Raw genomic sequence first — 23,393 nt, forward strand, 5'->3', positions numbered from 1 at the left:
GGGGGGGCATTTTGTGCCTCTGTGAAATATTGATAGTGTAGAGATGATGGGAAAGGAGGAAGAGAGAGATGCAGCAAAGATCCAGATACATACCATGAACATTGTGGTTCCTAAATCCTGTCCTGAATCAGCTTCTCATCACTGTTGCCATGGAGATTTTATCAATACTTAGCCAAATTTAAAGGCTAATTCTTAATATTTTGTTTCAAATTACTATCAGAAAAAAACAAAGACCTTCACTTGAATGTCTCATTCCCAATTCCTTTATGTGGAAAAAAATTTCAGCCACTCATGATCTTCTTCAGGTTGAATTCTGTGCAGACGATTGTCACCCAGCACCTGCAAATAATTATTGGATGTTTGTGCTTCTCTACCACCATGTTTATTTATTAAAACCTTAAAACCAATGTAAAAATTGAAATGAAACCTATTAGAAATTGGAACAATTTCATATATTGACATATACAGTATTTCTAGCCCATACAAATATATATGTTTATATACAGTATATGTGCTTCTATGGTAGAAATATGTTACGTACATATATATCCTTCCCAAAGCCTGTCAATGTAAGACTATAATGTAAATATAGAAATCAATCACTCTATTATTTGTCCCCAGCGGGGCAGTTGGGTACGTAGCATTGGGATATATGCATAAAAAACATAAAAGCACAGGGTGCATAAATACAAAGATACACCAGTATGTTTTAAGTATGTTGTTTTAGTAAAGCTGCCTATATGAATCAAATATATATCATTAACAACTATGACTGCAACATATAATACCTTATACTAAAACCTTCTATAAAAATGAAAATATGTTCACCATTTACTATGGGTGTTTTCATATATGTTATAATAATAATAATGACAATAATGTGTCCTTTTATAAGTGACATATATGGCAATGTGTAGGAGCATATATTGTATGTCACATTTCAGTATTGGTAGTCATCAATTTTTGATGATTTAATTTAATATTTAAAATGAATAAAAACATGTTTTCAGGCACCTAAACATTCCTGTATTATTAAAGCTCACTAACAGGTAACTTAATTATCTTCTAATTACATTTTAAATTGTGATGGATGCGAAGTTTGGAACAACACTAACTCACACACTGACTGCTGGTGCACTGATGCCAGTCACATTTTCCAACACACATGTCCCTGTCACACACACACACACACACACACACACACACATACACACACAGAGCTCAGACCTCCATCCCACTCCCTCTCTCTGCCCCTCTGACTGTTTGTTTAATTGCTCGCTCGTCCAGGACTTCCCAGGCGACACTGAGGTGCTGCCACAGATAAAACACAATCAATGTGGCTGCCGGACGGTTTTGTGTATGTTCTTTGTGAGTGTTCGACAGGCGCTGGCAGAGTTTTGTCTCTCTGATCTGTCCGGGGGGTTTGTGTCTGTCTGCCAGGAGACGGCACCTCTTTGATCTGAGTGAGGGAAAAACAAACAAACCCCGGGTTTGTCCTGCAGAGACTCAGAGACACGCTCGAACGTCCCGCTGTCAGGAGAGAGATGACAGAGTTTGGACCATTTTTAGAAGAAAAACACAGAGGATGATCTTTTACATTTTGAGGTGTAGCTGTGGTCCAGCAGTTCCAGGAAACTGATCCATAACATCATCAGGATTTCCTGTAAAGAGCTGATACCAATGTATTGAAGAAGGCCAGATACAAAAAACAATCTGTACTCTCAGGAGCAGGAAAGACTCACCTGAAATATGGCTGGTTTCTTAAAGGGACAGTCCAACATTTTGAGAAATGCACTTTATTTTGCAATTAAAAAAACAATTGTTGAACTAGTCCTAGGAGCACAGGACCAAAAAATCTACTTCAAGATTCAAGTGCTGGATCCAGGTGTGCTGGGTTTCTGTTTCTCTCCCCCTCAGTTTAATAATGTCTGGACAAAAATGTAGTTTCTGTTGACTTTCCAAACACGATTCGAAATCTCCTTCCTCTCCGTCTCCAGGCTCAGCACTCCCACCACGTCATCCAGCAGGTTCTGAACCACCTGGACACTCACAACAAGACCGCGCCGCGGGTCAGGGCCGGCATCGTCCAGGTCCTCCTGGAGACGGTGGCCATCGCTGCCAAAGGCTCAGTGGGTGAGTGAGTTAAAGGACTGGACTGGTTCCCACTGCGGGACCAGTAGTAACCGGTTTGTCAACAGAAAATGAAGCTCCAATAATTCCAATAAAGAACTGAACAAAACAAAAACGCAACAAAACACAACAAAAACACAACACAACAAAACACAACAAAAACACAACACAACAAAAACACAACAAAACAAAAACACAACAAAACAAAAATGCAACAAAACACAACAAAAACACACAAACAACAATACACAACACAACAAAAACACAAACGCAAACACAACAACACACAATACAAAACAACTCAACACAAGACACAACAAAAACTGTATAAAGATATGAAGATATGGAGACATCACTGTGGGATCAGCTGTAGTTTATTGAACTGAATTTTAAAAATCCACCAGAGTTGATAGGAATAAATTTATATAATTATAGATCAAGCTGTTGTGTATTTAATCTCTATGACCCGTGTTTTACCGCCTTTTCCTGTGGGAAAAATAAAGGAATGATTCAAGAGACCAAAAGTCGCGACATGTGCACCTATGGAATTGAAAGAACGACTCCTCCAAACCTGTGGCTCGGTACAGTATGATGATGTGGTTTAGATTCAAGCTGGATGTGTAGAGCAGTTTATGACATCAAACCCTAACCCTAACACCCCCACACACACACACACACGGATGCCTGGCATTAACGAGCATGCTGGGTAATCACAGTGTATTTATGTGCAAACAGCAGAAACACAAATTCAAAGTGGTATGAGCTGCGTGTTAATGCCAGGTGAGCACAAAGGTTCAGATCTTTTCACATCAACACATCTGAATGTGTTGATATGAACGTTCACTGAGAGACCAGAAATACAGAAACACCTGTCCAATACCACAACCCTGCAGGAACCTAAAGGTTCCGTTTATTAACGTATATTAATGTATGTTCTTAAGTTTTTATTGATAGTGATCTGTCCATGCAAATGGTTTTTCTTTCTTTAAGTTCTGAGGTTTCTGGCCATATGCAAATGTGTATATGTACATATATTGAATTTCCATACGTTTTTATTTTATATTTATATATATGTAAAAATTGTATATGAAACCTATTAGAAATTGGAAATATTTCATATATTGACATTTACACTGGACAAAGAAATTAAGGGAACACTTCAATCACACATCGGATCTTGATGAACGAATTTGAAAAAATCTTTACTGATATACATTGTATAATTTGTTGAGAACAAAATGATATAACGACAACAAATGGAAACCAAAATCATCAACCCATTGAGGGCTGGATTCACAACCACACCGAAAATTAAAGTTAAAAATTGAAATCACAAGCAGATCCAGCTTATGTGAATTTCATTATGACAACGTGTGGCCATGCTCCCAATGAGTTGGTGGATAGTGTCCTGGGTACCACTGTGGTGGTACTTGGTGACGACGGATGTGCCGATACATAACGTCCCATAGGAGCTCAATTGGATTTAGGTCAGGAGAACATGAGGGCCAGTCAATGGCATCTATGACTTCGTCATCCAGGAACTGCCTACCCTGGTGCAATGTCCTGCACCAGGAGGAACCCAGGGCCCACTGCACCAGCATAAAGTCTGACAATTGCTCTGAGGATTTCATCCCGGTACCTAAAAGCAGTCAGGGTTCTGTTGGCTATGACATCAAGGTCAGTGGGACGGTGCTGGATGATGGCAGCATAACGTTCACCACGGCGTCTCCAGACTCTTTCACGCCTGTCACATGTGCTCAGTGTGAACCTGCTCTCATCTGTGAAGGGAACGGGGCGGCAAGTGCCGGACCTGCCAGTTCTGGTGTTCCCTGGCGAAAGCCAGTTGAGCTGCAGGGTACTGGGCTGTGAGCACAGGTCCCACTAGAGGACGTGGGGCCCTCATGCCACCCTCATGGAGTCTGTTTCTGACAGTTTGGTCAGAAACATGTACACCAGTAGCCTGCTGGAGGTCCTGTTGTATGGCTCTGGCAGTGCTCCTCCTGTTCCTCCTCGCACAAAGGAGCAGGTAGCGGTCCTGATGCTGGGTTGATGCCCTTCTAAGGCCCTGTCCAGCTCTCCTATTGTAACGGCCGGTCTCCTGGTATCTCCTCCATGCTCTTGAGACTGTGCTGGGAGACACAGCAAACCTTTAGACCGCACCTATGGATGTGCCATCCTGGAGGAGCTGGACTACCTGTGCAACCCGATTGGGCAGCAGGTACCACCTCATGCCACCAGTAGTGACAAGGATACTAGAATCAGTCAGGAAAGATCAGGAGAGAGCAACTGGCCACCACATGTAAAACAATTCCCTTTTAGAGGTTGTCTTGCTTTTGTCTCTCCATTGCACCTGTTGTCACTTTCATTTGCACCAAAGCAGGTGAAACTGATTCACAATCACTAGTGAATTTTCACTGACTTGGTGATATACTGTAATGATTAAGTGTTCCCTTAATTTTTTGAGCAGTGTATATGTAGCGTATACACATATATACATTTCTATATGTATGCTTATATTGTAGACATATGTTACATAAAAATACATATCCATCCCAAAGTCTGTTAGTATACACATATGTTCTATGTAAAAAATTAAAAACATAACAGATATTTTTAATCAATGTACATATACACATTTTAACTAGGAATGGGAGGAATGACATTTGAAAATACAGCGACACCATAGATGAGTTTGTAATTTGAGTTAATTAACCCTTTAAAAGTTTTCGATTTACATTTGAGGTGTACTAATAATTATTTCACCTCATTTTCAGTCTTTATATGTATTTATGTATGTATGTATATTTACCAGACACAAAGATAGATGTAAACCATTTAATGCAATACTACACACTTGGATTCATTAACTTGTTCAGAGGTTTCTGTCTTTCTCATCCTCCACTGACTGTGTTATAACAGCCAGTACCTTCAGTTGTGGGTCTGAGTATGTTGAAGTTTCTGATTCAGATACAGTTGTGGTTTTGTAGCTGGATTTTGTTGTTGTTGTAGAGCAGCTCAGTGATGTGAAGCTGTTTCCAGACCTGCTGTGTGTAATCTTCCCTCAGTAGATTAGAGTAGATTCAGTGTCAAAGGGAAATCCTGACATTTACCCTGTTGCAGATGAGAAGATGGATGCTGTCTGTTTCCTGAGTGTTTAGCCTAGCTTAGCATAGAGAGAGGAAGCAAGGGAAAACCTGGTAGCCTAGCTCCTTACCTAACCATATCTAAATTAAAAAAAAAAAAAATTCTCCAGTCTTATTTAATGGGTAAAGGCCTCATTGTGCCACAGGGTGACTGGCTGTTGCTTCCTGTGACAAAGTGAATTAAGGCAACTGGTCCCAGACACAAGACTGTTACACCATGGACTGTGTTTTTCTGCAGCTCGGGTCCATGTTTAAATGTTTAATGTCTGTACTTCTCTGGGAAACCCTAATGAATCCTTTAAAACCTTTAAGTTATTCAGTATGATTTTTAATGACGCAGAATATAACAGATTTCTCTTTAAACTCTTAAACCCTCAGTCAGTACAAACGGATCCTGTGGAGCCAGTCACTATTCATCTTCTCATAACTTTATTATGAATATTAGTGAAGACCAGTTTCCACTGATACCAAATATTTAAGGATGAAATTTGGGGGAAATGTGAATAAGATGGAATGATCTCAATGCAAACATCATAACATCAAGCTGTTTAAGACTCCATATCATATTTACAGGCACTGTGGAGTGAGTGGATTTTTTTGAACATTAAATGTCCATAAAGGTAGATGTCCATGTGTTGTTTGATTATAAAGCAGGTCTAGGTTCTATATTAATACTGTGAAAGTATCAAAGCCTCAGTCCACAGAGAAATGCACACAGCCTGTATTCAGAAACTGAGCCTTAAAACCAGCCGTCAGGACTTTGTGATGTCACAACAAAACAGTCACCACCCTCAGCCATGTCCCAAGCCCCACCCACCTGGACCCACCATCCAACCTCGCAGGATTAAGTTTCTCTGAGTATTTACCTGAAATCTGCTATATTTTTATTGGAATACTCAGAAAACAGTCAGCCAATCAGAAGAGAGGCTCAGAACCTCCTCTCTTCTGATTGGTTTACTGACCTGTTGTTACTAGAGCTCCAGAGAGAAGCCTGAGAGAGGAGATGTAAAACTACATTGAGATGGTTTTTGGTTCTTAAAACCACAAATATATCTTGTTATGGATCAACACTTCAAATAAAACACAGGAGAAGAGGGAAATATGGAGCTTAAAGGCTATTTCAGTGGAAATAAAACAAAGAATCTGGATATTCAGGGGTTAGATGAGACAAACGTTTTAAAAATGTTCTTCCAAATGAAAGAAATTATATTTGTGAGCAGATTTTCTTGTGGAAAGTTTGAGTGTCGTCTCTGCTTCACAGTCATTTTGCCACAGAGAATTTGTTGTTTCGCTACACTGGTATCATTTAAATTCCATGACAAAAGTTTCTCATACTTTGTCCCAGCTGGAAACCTCTCGGTTTTTAACTTTAATCTACTCTGTTATGGTGACTGTGTGTGTGCGCGCGCCTGTGTGTGTGTGTGTGTGTGTGTGTGTGTGTGTGCGTGTGTGTGCGTGTGTGTGTGTGTGTATGTGTTTGTGTGAGTGCAGGTCCCACAGTGCTGGAGGTGTTCAACACTCTGCTCAAACACCTGCGGATGAGCGTGGACTTCGAGCTGGGCGAGAGCTCAAGGAGAAACTCCAGTGCCAGCGCTTCCTCTGTCCGTGGCAAAGAAAGTGAAGAGCGGATCGTCCAGAACGCCATCATCCAGACCATCGGTACAACAGACTTTAGCTTCCTGTCTCACTAAAGGACAGGACAGGAGCTGTCTGTCTTTGTCTGTCTGAAACACATACATACTCATATAGAGTTTGTGTTCAGAGTCTTTGCTTGCAGTCCTGGTTCTGTGCAAGACTTTTCATGTGGAAATAAAGACTGTTGAGGGGAGAATGTCTTTGTGTTTGAGTGCTGACTCATCTCTCATCTCTCATCTCTCTCTCTGCCAGGCTTCTTCGGTGGAAACCTGCCAGACTACCAGCGAGCTGAGGTCATGATGTTCATCATGGGCAAAGTGCCAGTGTATGGGACCCCCTGCCACACCTTGGACACCGTCAAGATTGGGTGAGTCACACGTTCATTATCCAACAACCCCGGGGTGCTGCTGCAGCCAATCAGCTCACAGCTCACAGCTACCAAAAGCCCCCACTCCTGAATATAGAGACAGTTTAGCTCTAAACTCTTTTCTTCCCCAGCACATTCAGCTCAGACACAGTGAACACTGAAGTTTCATAGATTGTGATGGAAACATGAAATGAAAGCACTCACCTCTGCTCTTCAAATCATTCGTCCTGTGTTCTCTATGAGGAATAATCAGTATCTAAAAGTGAAAAATGACACATCCAGTTCACTGCTTATGTCAGTTTTCAGAGAGCTAGCTAACAAATCAGCTGAAACAAATGCTGTGGTCCTTATTCTTCAATAGCACTGCACCACAGTGTCTTGTGTGTTGTGCTTCTGCTCAGTCATTCAAACCAGGACAGCAGCTTCACTGCTCAGTGACCTGGAAGCCAAAGGAGCGTTTCTGATGCATCAACAAAGACCTTCCAGGACTAGAGAGCTAACAACAATAAATTTGCAAATTAGTTTTCATAAAGGAATTAGCTTTTGTTATTTCATTTCAGTTGGACTTTAAAGAAGCTATTTGTAAGTGTTAGCATTAGCAGATTTTTACTTACCAGTCTTGCCAAAAGCTTCAGCCATCATTGTGTTTATAAGACAAGAGGTTATAATATGTCCTCTGAGCAACTACTTCTTCAGAACAGACTGGAGGCTGCTGTGACTCGGTATCGGCAAGTGACGAGATGAGAGCTAGCTGGTTAGCGTTCTAGCTTCAGTAGAAGAGAAGAAGTGATAGAAATAGAAGCAAAACAAAAAGGGGTTGCTTTCCACCTCTGGAGACAGCTGTTGGTAAGTAAAGGAATGAAGTTTCCTCTAAACTGGAAAGTAAAAAGCTTTTAATGCTAACGTTAGCAATGAAGCAATAGCAAAAATTTCCAAAAAAGTCCAATATTAAAGAAGAACAAAGATAAAAATTAAGGAAAAACAAAATTAGAAATAATCAAAATAATTGAGAGTTCAAGGTGGTCATTTTGTATCAGATACCAAACAGCATCTGCAAAAAGAGACTGTTATCCCGTGATGGTGTTGAAAGTTGAAATCTTCAAAAATTAGTGAGTCTGCGCCTTATAAATAAACTTTTATAAGTTACATATGAATAAACTTGACTTAATCATTTTTGCTCATTAGAAACCAAATTGTTTTGTCCTCTTTTCTGTCCTGATATTAATCCTGAGAAAAGCAGAATGTCAGTTAAAAGTGACACTAACCAGCCCAACATACAAAACCTGTAACACATGTGATGTCACAGATTTATAAGTGATGTTAATGTGTTAACTTCGTTACTGTTTAAATCAGCCGCTGAAAATAAAGCACGTTAAACAGTTTGACATTTAGCACTAGACTAGTAACACAGGACACTATAGAGACACACACACACACACACACACACACACACACACACACATATACACACACACTCCCCCCGCTGATCCAAAGTGAATTGTATCTTAATCTGTCCTCGCTTCACCTTGTCGACACCCTGCAGCGAATCCAGCTCCCGGGTCACTGAGACGACGGCTTCAAAAAAATAGAAAAAAAAAGAAAAACAGAAAAGAAAAACAAGCTAATCCCTCAAGCCTCAGGGGTGCAAGAACAGATAATCCCAAATCAAACGAACACTGTCCTCCTCTTCCTCCTCCTCTTCCTCCTCCTCTTCCTCTTCCTCCTCCTCCTCCTCCTCCACCTCCTCACAAACCAAGAGGCTCTCCGTCTCTCCCTTCTCTTTTTCGGGTCATTGCCCGTGAGGAGAGATTTGACTCTGCAGCTTGTCAGAGGTCAGTGCACTTACACTGCATTTTAAACTGTCAACACTCAGGATCTGCTGCTGCTGCTCGCAGGATCTTTCGTCTGTAGAAAATGGAGGGAAATGTTTAAAAATTTGATAAAACTGAATTAAATTCCTGCTGGTCTCCTCCTGATTTTCTCTATAACCAGACCAGACAGGAAACAATCAATAATGCAGCTATATGTCATTTCTATAATAAAATACTATTGTAATATTTAGTTCTGTGGTAGAGAAGATATACAAGACTACACTGGTTTATACACCCAAAATAAAAATTGATGCAGGTGATTAGAGCTAAATGTTGATGAGTGAAACATTGAACTGTGACTGGGTTAATGATATAATATTTCATAAAATAAATGTAGAATGAATGAAAGATATCCCGCACACATACCCTGAGTCTGAGCATCCTGATTCAGGTACAGCCCTACAGAGGAGCCTGGAAGACCACCTTGAGTTCTGCATGCACAACTCTGAGGACTTGTCCCACGCCAAACACTACACTGTGGTTTATCATAATAAGAGACGTGACTTTACAACTTTGCAAAGTTTTCATGGTCTGTCCGATTTTGAGGTAAATTGCTCTGCTCTTGTTACATGTATTTGATTGGCCAACACATTTCAAGATGAGCCATTTTTTTATTTTTTATTTTATTTATTTTCTGAGCCTAGGTTTTATCCCTTGCGCTGTATCAATGAAGTGGCCTAATTAAAATTTAATGAGGAAGCTGGAGTTATGTTGTAATAACGTTGGTCTATGTTGGTCTGAACATGGCCTTGGAGCCTTGGACATATGTCTACAAAATGCATAATTACTATAATTCAATAATTACAGCTGCTTTACTTGCTGCTAAACGTGTGTGTGTGTGTGTGTCACAAATTTGCCAGTTTGAAATAAAAGAGATTCAGATTCAGACATTTTATTATCCCAAGAGGGATTGATTTGCAGTCAGCGGTACAGATAAAAAACAGAAACAAGTGCAACAATATAAAAACAGAACACTATAAAAATAACAATTGACGTGTGCAGATTCAGCAGGAATACTGCACTCGGGATAAAGGAGTTTTTAGTCCTGTTGTACCTGAACTGGGGAGGGGCTTCAGGGGGGTCAGTGGGACACCTGTCACCTTAGCAGCCACCTTTACAATCTAGCTCAGGTGTTTTCTGTCTGTCACGCTCAGGTTACCATACCAGCCAATCATAGGGACTCTCCTCTTCTTCTGCTGTCTGATTATTATTTTATTTTATTTTATTTTTTTTTCTCTTAGGCATCAGGGAACCAAGAGGATCCAGACCATGCTGCTCAGCTCCCTCATCATGGTGAGTCCTTCCTTGTCCTCTGACCGGAGCAGCAGATTGAACCGTCAGACTAGAACCGAAGCTAAAGTTAGCGTAGCAATTCATTAGCCGTTTGGAGAATCGCACACTGAGCTGACTTGGTGAAGCTTGGCGGTGAAAACACTAAGGTTCAGCCTGATTTACTTGAGCTCTGTCACAACTCATATGACATGTCACCATGACAACTCACATCTGACCTAATTTGATAAATAAGTGGCTTTGAACTGCAGTTTTGTATTTGGCAGCAGATAATAGATTTTTTCTAAATATATGTGAAATCATCTGGGAGGGATGAACACACACTGTGAAACTCACAACTTACAAAATCAGCACAAGATTCAAATGGCAAATGTACAATATAAAGTACAATATATAATGAACTATTAATTGATAGATAATTAGATAAATCATTAGTGTTTTATTCCAGCTCTTAGGGAAAAAAACATTCCAGTTAGTCTGAAATTTTTATTCGATGTTGCTGGTGTTAGAGTTCTTGGTATTTAGTGTTGACGTCTGAAGTCACCTCCGTCTCCTTCATTATATGCTTCAGTGAGATGAGGAGGCACAGGTGGCACCAACACACCCAGTAGTGATGCACGCAAACACATTCATGAGTCTCACACACACATACACACACACACGCTCTCTTGTTTTCCTGCAGTATCCTTGTGCACTGCAGCGGTTCTTGCACACCAACACTCACACTGCGACTTATGACGGCGTCCATGTGTCCTCGCCTCCCCTCGGCTCAACCCCTCCCTCCCTCCCTCGCCACCACCTGGCTTCTCAGTGCAGCTGGAGGAGAGGTGAAAGGTCAAAATATTTATATCGCAGTTCAGCTGCAGATGGGGCTGAGCATGAGGGGAGAGAGGGGTAGGGTGCAACAGGAGGGAGTGTGTTTGTGTGTGTGTCGGTGTGAGTGCTGCTGGGATAAACCCAGATGTTTGAGGACTTGTAGTCAACAGCGAATTTCCTCCTTCACTCACCTGTTTACATTTTATTAAGACTTAAAGTTATGGAGAATTGAGGGCGTGGCCTCTTTGAGTGACAAGTGGGTGGTTTGCCATAAACCATCATGCACCGAAGTCTCGGCTACACACATGCCCCTCCTCTTTGCCCATTTCTGGATTAGCTGGGAGTTTGGGGCGGAGTCAGGCACTGCCAAAATGGCAATGGTGGAGCATCACGGAGGCTACGCCCATCTTTATTTACAGTCTATGATAGTACTGCAGGATGACTTTTCTGAGGTTTTGATTGGAGACATTTTGCTTTAAATAGTTGTTGACGTCCACGATGAAAACGTTTACCATCAGGACTTTTCTGTAGTGTAAGACTGATGTCAGGAGAAATAATTCTATATTTTTATAAAACATCAAATTTATGGGAATATGAACAAAGGTGCTTTATGTAATTTAATAAGGTAATGAACAATGTCATGTAGTAACTCGATCAATAAGCTTAGTGTAGGTACAATGACAATGACTGAATAATTGACTTGTTCAAACTAAGATACTGTATTTTTACCATATTTATAGCTATTAATTATTTTATTATAGGTGCAGCTATTTCAGATTATACCAAGACCAAGTCTCCCCCTCAGGTTGTCTGTGCACACGCCTGTGTTACTTCCAGCGCTGCCATTTTGAAAATTGGTACAGAGGTGAATTGATTTTCTGTTTGGAAAAGTGCACACCCTCCACTTTAATCAAATGTGGCTGTGATCAGCATTTTAAGCCAGGACAACAAACAAGTTTCTGTTTTTATTTTTCAAGGCTGAAGCAAAGACAGGAAGTCTGTCTTTGTCTTAATACGACGTATTAATAAGGTCTTGAAAGCTTTTTATAGCATTGTAACGAACAACATGTTGTATATGGAAGCTCAGATTTGTGTTCAGATACAAGCACCCCCCCCCCTCTTGTTCACACTGATCATAAATCATCAAATCAGAGTCACGTACAGGAGGAAAGGTCAGCATTTGGACGCTTTCAGCTGCTTGTGAACGTAACCTTTAAGCTCTGCTCAAGCGCTGTTTCTCAACGACCCTCCCTGTGGATTAATCACATCACACTGTGATAAGTCAGCTCACATCTCCCTCTCCCCTCTCTCCCCCCTCCCTCTCCTCTACTACAGGTAACCTCCGGCTTCAAGTCTAAGTCCATGGCAGCTGCGTTGCCTCCTCCTTTCCTGGACCCACTCTTCTCCATCTCCCTGATGGAGGACAGCGAGCTGAGGCAGCTGGTGCTCGAGATCCTGCACAACATCATTGATCGCCATGACAACCGCGCCAAGCTACGCGGCATCAGGTGCAGAGCGCACACACCAGCTTTCCTATATACAGTGTAACTTATGCTCTTTGGTGTCAGCGGCTCTGACGCCTGTTTGGTTTCTTTCTGTTTCAGAATCATTCCCAACGTCGCAGCACTGAAGATTAAAAGAGAGAAGATTTCCAAACAAGACGTCGCATTCATGAAGAAGGTAGAAAATCTTCTGCAGAGTTCACTGAGCTAACTTGTCACTCGTGTGGAGGCTGTAAAGGTTTCTCCTTCATGGAGGACGGCAGCTGTAGGGACGTCGGAGTTATCTGTTGCTCACTGACCAAGAACTAAACTGAACCATCCACTGATTGCTCCGTCTGTTTTCTGCCACTAATCTGCGCCTGAGCTGAATAAGAAAATGAGCTCACACATGTACATCGTTCTCCTCGTCCGCATCCTTCAGCAACAGTCGCATCTTCAAAACCTGCCACTTCAAAACAAAATCAAACGAAAACAAACAAAAGAAAAGTCACTCTAGAACTTCAACAGAAAATCAAGCGCTTACATTAATAAAACTGGCCGCTTTATTAAGATGTGGTTGCATGTTTAAACTGTTAAATTTTCATCCAAGGAGGTCGCACAGTTTATTGACCATGACAGGAAAAGCCCGGCCACCATCAGCACATGACATTTCCAAAAAATGGGACCCCGGTTTAAGTTGTTCACCTGTGAAATGTGAATCACACCTGAGCCGTGACCTTTACCCACATGCCAAACACCTGAAAGAGCAAAACCACAGGGCTGGAACTCCCCTCACTTCACCACGTTCAGAGCAGCGGCTCTCATCTGCTGTCACAGGTCGTTAATGCTGTGTAATTGCATTTATTAGTGGTGAAGAGAAGCCGCTGGCCTTCACTTTTCATTAGGCTCCACATCAGGCGCATGAATGCAGGAACGAGGCTGTGAGAGCGTTTTTATTTAATTCATAAAGAGCATTTCTACGACAGGAGGCCTCAGACACAGCAGGTTATTTTTAGGCTGATTCACACTGAATGGGATTTATTGTCTCCGCTGAGCAGCACTGCGGCATTTTGATTAGCATTATACGGCACAACAACATTTTTATTCATATCACGGAGAGTGGAGCTGCCGAGGAGGTTTTAGTCAGTACAGGGTTACAACTGACGATTGTTATAATTATCAATTAAGCTGCTAGTTTGTTTCCTGGATAATCTGTTGATATTTTGGATGATAGGGGATAAAAATGTTGTAGTCAGACTCACCTGGGAGGCCAAGTCGATTTCCTTACCGATTACATACACACACAGATAAATTCAATGTGACGAACAATGTAGGTTTTTTGATTCAGTTATTTACTGTTAACTACGATAGCCTGGACTCATGGAAAGTGCATATAAATTGCTTTTAATGTCTGCGAGAGAGCCGCCATGCACTGATGGACAGAGGGACAAGTCCTCATGGTTTTACTGGGAACACGCCTCAAAGTCTGTGAGTCCGTGAGGCTGGACATTGGGATCAGGTCACGCCAGGTCCCACCCCCCGGACAGATTTTTTTCTTGGTCACGTTCAAAGCCAGCGTTGCTCCGAAGCTGTGATGGGAATGTCAGAGTTGGTTGTCGTAGGGACAAACCAGAAACCCACCGGTGGATGAAGCTGAAGAAGAAACCCTGAAATCAGAGGACGGGATTCGTTGGTCCCTCTCCAACAGTCAGACGACTCAGGAAGGACGCACGATGACCAAACTCAACCTCAGGCTGTTCTCACCCAGACTGGGAATGTAGTTTTCACACCAACCCTCACCAGCTTGATTATAATAATAATTTGATAATAAAATAATCAGGTAAAATGATGAGTTGCTGGATGTAAAACTGCAGCTTTAAAGACTGTCTTTGTTTCCTCTCTCCTCTGTTTCCTGTGTGATGTCCAGCACGGCCAGCAGCTCTACCGCCACATCTACCTGGGCTGTAAGGAAGAGGATAACGTCCATAAAAACTTTGAGCTGCTCTTCACCACCCTGGCCATTCTGACTATTGAGCTGGCCAACGAGGAGGTGGTCATCGACCTCATCCGGCTCTCTGTCGCTCTGCAGGTAAAACCAATGACTTCTTGATTTTGGGCTGTTTTTATTAGAGAGTTTGAAATTCTGCAGAGCTGTTGTCGCAATGAGAAAACCGATAAATCTTGTTTAATCTATCAAATCTGGAAACACAAGTTCATCGAACAATGGCACCATAGAGTCTGTTGAGCAACTCTTCTGGAGCTTTCAAACATATCACATAATCTTCCTCAGAAGATGTAGTTGGTCAGTTTTCTTTAAACTGTAGGTGATCACATTTCTATTCCTTTAAGAGCTCTAATCAGGGTTACACACTGGCAATCTTTTTGTTTGTTGCCAGGATCATTTTTTATGTTTTTTTTTTTTTTTACATCTATGAAAGCAACCGCTGAGAAGCAGGTGAAAAAAAATACAAAAGGGTCAAAAAGGTTTTCTTTCTTTCTTTCTTTCTTTCTTTCTTTCTTTCTTCTTTCCTTCCTTCCCTTCCTCCCAGAAAAAAAACAAAAAACTTTCTTTTCAGGGCTTCTGTACTACAGGGAACACAGCTAAATACCAAAAAAAAAAAAAAAACTCAATAGAATATGTGTTATATAAATGTAAAAGAAGATGTGATTTCATTGGATTGGAAGAAGTCTCTGAACTTTAAAGGTCCCATATAGTCTAAAGGTAGATGTCCATGTGTTGTTTGATTATAGATCAGGTCTAGGTTCTATATTAATACTGTGAAAGTATCAAAGCCTCAGTCCACAGAGAAATGCACACAGCCTGTATTCAGAAACTGAGCCTTCAAATTAGCCATCAGGACTTCTGGAACTTTGTGATGTCACAACAAAGGACACTGCTCTCAGCCATGCCCCAAGCCCCGCCCACCTGGATCCACCATCCAACCTTGCAGGATTTGGTGTCAGGCTCAGAGCCTCCTCTCTTGTGATTGGCTCACCGACCTGTGAAGTCCGAGAGGGGAGATGAGAAACTACATTGAGATGGTTTTTGGTTCTTATATATAGATATATATATATATCTATATATAATATATCTTCTTATGGATCAAAACTTCAAGAGGAAAATATGGAGCTTTAACCTTAAAATAAAAGAAGTACAGCAGTGTAGCTCATTAGAAGTAAAAGTCAAACTGAAGTAAAACTAAACCAGTAACGAGCAGTAGAACGAAAAGTTGACGAAAGAAAATAATGCACAGAAAAATAAATAGAAACAATGAGGGAAAGAAGGGAAAGATGGGGGTATGACATCAAAGAAAGAATAAATGGGAAAATGCTGAATAAAGGAAAGATAAAATGTAAAAGTTGAATGTTTCCACTTGACTCCAGCTCTTTAGCTCATTTTGCAACTCGTGACCAGTGACTCCGGCTGTCAGATAATCCAGTGAAGGAACAAGTTCAATTACCCTTCAAGCTCAACTTCAAGCACCCTTGATGTGATGATGATGTATTCACAGTGTCAGGTGTCATATTTGTGTAGCTATGCTGCGGTTGTTGTCGTCATCTCCGTCTCAAGTCCTTAATGTCGTTAGAAACCTCCGACACACACACCAGCTGCTCGTTTGTGTATCACGCTGAGATCTTATCATCAAAATGTCACAATGTTGGAGAAGAGAAGCAAATACAGACACACACACACACACACACACACACACACACACACACGCACACACACACACATACACACAGACCTTTGTAGTAGTGTGTTTACCTGCACTGGGAACATCTTCAACCCTCTGGAGTCTCACAGATTAAGATATAGGGCCCAGAGAGCAACAGATGTTCTCAGACAGGTTCATATATTATTTCTCAAGAAGATCAAACATTTACACACACACACACACACACACCTCAGCACCTCATATTTTCACTGGTATCATAATCCATGCACAGGGTTTACAGAGTGCAGGAAGATTTCCTCTGGATCCTCAGAGGTCGCAGGAAGGAGTATCTGCCGTTTGATTGTGTTTTCACACTGTCAGTACAAAAGGTCGTTGTCACGGTAACAACCTCGAGGTGACACAAGCAAGCACAGAGGGCTGGATATGATGCACTGCATGTCTGCAATGTGTTTCTGTGGTGATTTGTTAATTATAATATAATATATTTTTCTGACCAGAAGAAAAAGGTTGTATATAGAGATAAAGCAAATTAGAAAATGTATCCTGGCCAGATAGAAATGATCCTGCTGTTCAGGGCTTCTGTAAATCTATGAAATGAGAAAAATTATGAAAGCTTGATTGTTAAAGAGGAGCTCTTTAAACGCACAGTCAGCAGTCCAACCTCCAAGGAAAAGCAGCAAATCCTCCTCTGCTCCCCATCATGAAGTTTCCTCCCAGTTTACTGTTGATGCACTGTGTCAAAGTTCATAGACGGGTTTTAAAAATGTTATAATCCCTAAGAATATAGTCAAACTAGTAAAGCTTTTTTTTCTTTGAATGCACCATATAATCCCTTTGTTATTTTGGTAAAGGTCATTCTTCTGGAATATTGGTTTAGTGGCTCTTTGGTTTGAATCTCTCTCCACTTTGATCTGTGTCATAAAGAACAAGTGAAAATGTCTGAATTTAACTGATGTTACCAAAGAGGTGCTGTGATTATAGTTTCTCAGTGACCAACAAGAAATGTAACAACACTGAGAAGATTTTAAAGTCACAAACTCATCAAATGACCAAGTGATGCCTCTTGGTGTCATTTGGTATCACACAATCGGTATGAATAAAAATCTCCACATATTGATGGTGTAACTAGTAAATGTCTTCTTGTTAATGTGTTGGCTAAAGTGTCCCTGGTTTGTGCAGGACATGGTTCTGGCCAATGAGGAGAACATGCCAATGATTATTCGCTGTGGCGTCAATGCACTGGTGGCGGCGTACCTCAACTTCCTGAGCCAGATGATCGCCAACCCCCCGTTCTGTCAGCACGTCAGCAAGGTGGGTCATTGGCTCGTTCTAATGTCACTGTCTGGTTACCTGACTGTACATCACTGATCTGTGAGGTTGTCTTGATGGATGTTGCATCATTGTTGTACGATCTCAAAAATCTCAAACACTTTGAACCGTGCTCTTGCTTTGTAGACTTGAAGTTTGTTAACGTGCAGATGATGCACCGCTGTTTTCATTTGGATCTGTTGTTGTAGTTATTATATAAAATGGTTCCAACTGAATACCACGTGCTGTTTCCAGGTTATCGAGCTGAGGAACATGGACGCTCCGTACCTCCTCCCAGAGCACATCTTCAGAGACAAGTGTCCGTAAGTGTCAAGACTAGTTAGTCCATATTCCTGTAATCTGATTGGTTGAGTTCAGGCTCCTCAGAGCTTAACAAGTACTTTCATGTCAAGGGTAAAAAACCATTACCACAGAACAAATCCTCTCTAACGACCCCACAAACTATAAAATCACCAGAATCTTAGAGCTGACTCAAATTTCAATACTTCCTTTGTTTCAAACAGAAAGGTCTCAGTATAATGAGCCATGTCAAGTACAGAAAATTGACAGTAAATCTAATGTCTGCTCATATTCTCCATCATGTTTACTAATTCTTTAATTAAATAGTTCCTCGTTAGATTCAGAAACGTTGCTAATATTAGACTCTATTTTATTAAGCTGCGCGCCGGCGGCAGCCAGAGCCAGACGCATTATGTTCTCGAGTTCTCACAAACATTCACTTGGACTCAAAATGAACTGATTGGATGTTTGTGGTCAAAGGTCAAAGTTCAAGGTCACTGTGACCTCACAAAACAAACATGTTTTTGGCCATAACTCACAAATATGCTAAGTATGTCACAATTTAACTCAATTGAACAAAATGAAGTGACGACATTTTATATCCAAAGGGTCAAAGGTAAACTTCCCTGTGACATCATAATGTTCTTCAAACACTCTTCTAGCCTCTTATTTAACACTGTAACTCAGGAAGGAGAGATGGTGACCATGTTTCCTGCGACTTGGCGGAGGGATATAACTGTGAGGTGGTAATTCTGGTTTCTGGTTTTTCTCTTCAGACAGAATTAAACTTTTGAGAACTTTGGCTTCTTTTGTTCAGTGAAAAAAAAAAAGTTTTGTAGAAAAATATTCTTGTCATCTTCAAAGTAGTTTATCATACCTGAGACTCATAAGGTGTCAGCATCAGCACTGAACAGCTCCGGTTTGTTAGAGTGATCATGTCAGCCCAACATGAACAGTCGTCCTCAGATACACAATCATCACAATCTATTTTAAGTTTTTTCTTCTTAAACTTCCCTCAGACTCTCTGAACCCTCAGTGTTGTATAATAGATGAGGCTTCTCTCTCCTCTCATATAGAAATGTCAGCTTGTTATCTGTCTTTTAACAAGTGTGGAAAAAAAAGTTGTTTCTCAAACAGCTCGCGGAGAGTCTGAGTCTCGCTTGTTAGACCTCCTTATTCCAAATGTTCTCCAGTTGAGATCTGAGTCATTCTTCCTCCACCATTGTAGTTCTCATGTCTGTGAAAACAAAAATATCTCTGATGTATAGGTGAGTGTTCTGAAATGCCCGAGGGGAGACTTAAACTCTAGTGAAGACGTGACGGCTCGAAGCCAAAGGAGAGATAAAAATGTTGAGGCTGTTTGGAACGTTCTGCTAATCCCTTAAATCTCTTTATTATTTATCAAGATCAGTTCCACTGTGTCCTGTTTAAAATTCATTCACTTACTAACATCAGCACTTAGCTGTGTGTTACAGCTGAACTGTGTCAGTAAACTGGTTTACTATGTACCATGATGATCTGAGGAGAGCAGTATCTGTACCTGTATCACTGACTGTCATGATTCTCAGAGGGTACCATGAACACAAGCTGGTTTACCTGTGCTGAGTTTCAGTGTTCAGTGACAGAGAGTGTGACTGACAAAGAGGAAACTTCCTGCATCAAGACCAAAGACTCATCCTTCTCCTTCCTCCTCCTCAGACTCCCTGAATCTCTGGACAAGGAGGACAGACTGCTGTACTTCCAGACCTCCGACATGGCCGAGTGTCTGGCAGGACCGGGATACAACGCAGACAGACTCTCCATCCCCTACATCCCCCAAGTCACAGGTACGAGTGGCCAGGTGGCACCACACTGATAGCACAGCTTTACGGGCTCTTCGCTGGAGCCTTGAATTAAATGAAAATATTTTCATTGATATATCTCTACTGAGAGAAGTAGAGGCGATTCAGGTCCCTGTAAGCGAACTGTTGTCGCTATCACATGATATTTATTTCAATCACTAGGCGACTGTGAGTTTTAACACAGATGCACTTTTTCATGTGCAGTTTTCCTGAAATATTTAATCAGATTGTGTTTATTTCTAATAATGTAAAGACAGTTGAAACAAGTAGCACTTGTTTTTCCTCACTGGCAGATTCTTTCTCTTGTTTAACCTTCTTTTGCCTGACTCGTCTTTTCAAGCTCATGTTGTGCAGACAGTTATCGCTCAAACGTTGTTATAAATTAAAGTGGAAATTCCACCATTTCCTGAAACATGTCAGGCTGAACTCTGGGGAAAAGTATCTCTTGATGAACAAGGGACGAAGCTGTCCCACTTTTAAGGTTCCTTCAAATGCAGCCGAGAAATGCGTCTTTCGTCTCCTGCAGACTACTACTCGTCCTTTGACAGAGGCAGCCCTGAAATGAGACCTAGCTTTTGTGCAGCCATAAGCAACATGGTGAATATTTCAGTAACTATAAACATTATATATCTTAAATAAAGGTTTTTGAAACATGAGATGCATTTTTCTAAATTTAAAAAAACTTTAATACTTCAGAGTGACATTGAGCTGTTAGGAGGTTAAAAAGTCAGATTAAAGGATTTAACTTGGGGATTGTTGTGCTTTTATAAACTGTGACATTTTTATTTCCCCTCGTTTTAAACTCTCGCTGCCCCCCCAGAACTGTTGGCACTCTGAGTGAAGATTTATCCAAAAGGGCTTTGAAGGATTATCAGCTTAAGGAGTTGTTCAGTGAACACAAAATAAACTTAAAAAAAAAAAAAAAAAACTATTGTCTGATCAGCTTTATTACACTGAAGGCTGTCGGCGTCAATGTCGATATTTCACATCAGAACAACACGGACCTCAGTTTGGTTTCATGGACAAAAGTAGTCGCCTCTCTAGGAACAGTTAATCCTCAAGATTCGGTTTCTTTCATTTTTGAAAATCGAGCTTTGGAAATCCATAAACACCCAAAAGCGAGAAGAGATGGTTTCATTCTCCTCAAATAAAGTGAATTAACCAAAATCAAAGAGAGTGAGAGAACAGTGTGTTAACTGACTCGTCTTTGTGTGCATCTGTTTTCTTCCCTCTGTCATGCTCTCATCCAACACAGTGCTTTACACAGTAGGAAAAATCCTCCACAGGTGCAAGCAGACGTCCAGAGGTAACCATCCAGAGTAGAGCTTTAGACCGGTCTCCTGTCATGGCGGCTGGGTTTAGACTGCAGACAGACAATGTTCAACATTTTAATAAAGGCATTGGCAGGTGTTTTTTAATCTTTTTGCTATGTGCACCTTGGAGGAGCTGCAAGATGACGACTTTCCTCTTGACGACTTATGACAAACCTCCCTGAAACATGCAGCTTGTCAGGATTTTTCTGTCATCATTTTGGAGCTCCATACTGTGCCATACTTATATTAATATAAAAACCTTTTCGGCTTTATAATTCGCCTGTGCCATGAAATTCTTGAGACCAGTAAAGAGTCTTTAGTCAGTAGATAAGTTTGAGAGACCATGACATGGACTGTAGCAGCTCCAGCTGTGCAGCGAAAAAGCTGAGATCTGGAACCTTAAGATGCTTTATTTTGTACCAGTTATCGTAATAGGAAGTAGAACCCACAACCCTGGCAGCTTAGATGCTTTGCCACTGAGTGACCCAGCAGCCACCAACGTACAACACCTGTCCAGGGAACCATCCAAGAGCCGTAGCTGACCCACCAGCTGTAGATAAATTGTTGTAGCTTGTTAGTATGTCTTGTTGTTTTATCTGTTTTCTTAGCTGTAGACTTCATGTATTAAATCAGTTGGTTTAATCATTATTGCCACTGTTTTGCTTGCATTGCATTTGGACATGTTATGGTGAGTACATGAACTACAAATAGATGACCTGTGTAGATTATGAATCTTGTAGTAGTTTGTGTTTATTGTTGTTCATAATGTTAATGTAGAGAGTTCATTTTAACACATTAAGCTGCCATAACTTGTTGTGTAGTTAGCGGCTACGCTAGTTAGCCTGCTATTCCTTTAATGTTTTTTCAGAATTTTTAGAAGCAAATAATTGTCCACATGCTGCATCTTAAGTGACCACAGGCACCGTGACAATAACTAACCTTCTCACTGGCTTCTACATCTTCAGCCAGCACATCATCAACACCTGTCAGACGCTGGTACTCTTTGCAGACACGAGCGCATTTGCTACTGGTGGCCATGTTGGAGGCTTTTAGCTGTTTGTGTTTCTCGGTGTTCAACTTTCTATTATATTAGATATTTTATTATCTTAAAATGAAAGATAATTCTGGTGGAATTTTGTATTATAGATAAGAGTGTGAGCCAAATGTCAAAAGACTCTCTCTCTCTCTAACCTTTTGTCTATTCAGATCAGTTTCCTCATTAGAGCCTTTAGTTCAGGCTGCTGAGTCGTACCTGTTCAAAGTGCAAAACAAAGGTCACTGTGACTCACACGAACAACAGTTAGAAAGTGCTGCTGTTTCCTGTTTCTCCCTCCTGTCTCTGACCTTGACTCTGTGTCGGTCCTCGGGTTGAGACAGTAGCTGCCGGAGAAAGATTGTCTGGAAAGTTTCAAGGAACAAACACTGACTGTTGGTGGGACATGAGTGTTAACAGCAGTCTGTGTGAGCACTGTGCCCTGACCATCTTTTAACACCACGCTACAATACTTCCTCCTTTACGTCTACAAAATCTTGTCGTGTGTTTTCTTGGTGCACTGTTAGACTGTCTGAGCTATTTGAAACGTAGGTTTTACTGACACTGTGTGTTTAGGTGGATTTACAGGAGACTGTGAGCTCCTCTGGTCCAGTTCCTATTGGTGCACTGAGCCTTTGAGTTAACAGTACATTAATTACAAGCTTTAATGATAGCTGGTGTATGTTCACCCGGAATCACAGGTGTCTTCATTTGTTATTGTTCATACAACTATTTAGGGCTGGATATCAAACAAAAAATAGTGATAACGAAACATAAGATAACGAAACAGGATGTAACCTAAGATAACATAAAATAACAACATAACATGATGGCATACACTACCACAGAGAACAACTGACAGCTTTTTGTTATTAGTGCCACGGGTGCTCAGCTTCGAGGCACTCCTCTGCAGCTAGAATAGCTGAGAGGAGTGCCTCAGGGCGAAAACCCCGGTAATATATACATCAAAACGTGCGTCATGATCCCGAAAGGGGTGCTATGACTTTTGGTGTTAAAATTCCAATTTTTCCCAAAGTTATTCCCAAAAAACTGGGAAAAAATAATGCATTAGAAATGCATTGGAATTTTCTTTAGAAACCCACCTTTTTTCTACAAAATTGCACCTTTTTGCTGAGTCACCCAGCTCTCTCATACCTGCATGTAGAAATGTGATTCAAACTATAAAAC

At 41.0% G+C, this 23,393-nt stretch overlaps 1 protein-coding gene across 2 annotated transcripts in view; it reads left to right on the forward strand.

The window, feature by feature from the left end:
* efr3a (EFR3 homolog A (S. cerevisiae)) overlaps nt 1-23,393 on the forward strand; it is a 125,397-nt gene that overhangs the window by 87,955 nt on the left and 14,049 nt on the right. For both annotated transcript variants that reach the window (XM_087171237.1, XM_023396663.2), the window contains 10 exons: nt 1,998-2,133; nt 6,765-6,932; nt 7,161-7,275; nt 10,388-10,439; nt 12,588-12,760; nt 12,857-12,932; nt 14,661-14,822; nt 17,590-17,721; nt 17,974-18,041; nt 19,717-19,844. In XM_087171237.1, coding sequence (XP_087027363.1) covers nt 1,998-2,133; nt 6,765-6,932; nt 7,161-7,275; nt 10,388-10,439; nt 12,588-12,760; nt 12,857-12,932; nt 14,661-14,822; nt 17,590-17,721; nt 17,974-18,041; nt 19,717-19,844 — 1,210 coding nt within the window. The remainder of the gene's footprint in view (nt 1-1,997; nt 2,134-6,764; nt 6,933-7,160; nt 7,276-10,387; nt 10,440-12,587; nt 12,761-12,856; nt 12,933-14,660; nt 14,823-17,589; nt 17,722-17,973; nt 18,042-19,716; nt 19,845-23,393) is intronic.

The sequence above is a fragment of the Seriola lalandi genome, unplaced genomic scaffold (assembly GCF_002814215.2).
Source record: "Seriola lalandi dorsalis isolate HSWRI2012SDOR001 ecotype SW California unplaced genomic scaffold, Sedor1 jcf7180002054982, whole genome shotgun sequence".
NCBI classification, from domain to species: Eukaryota; Metazoa; Chordata; class Actinopteri; order Carangiformes; family Carangidae; genus Seriola; species Seriola lalandi.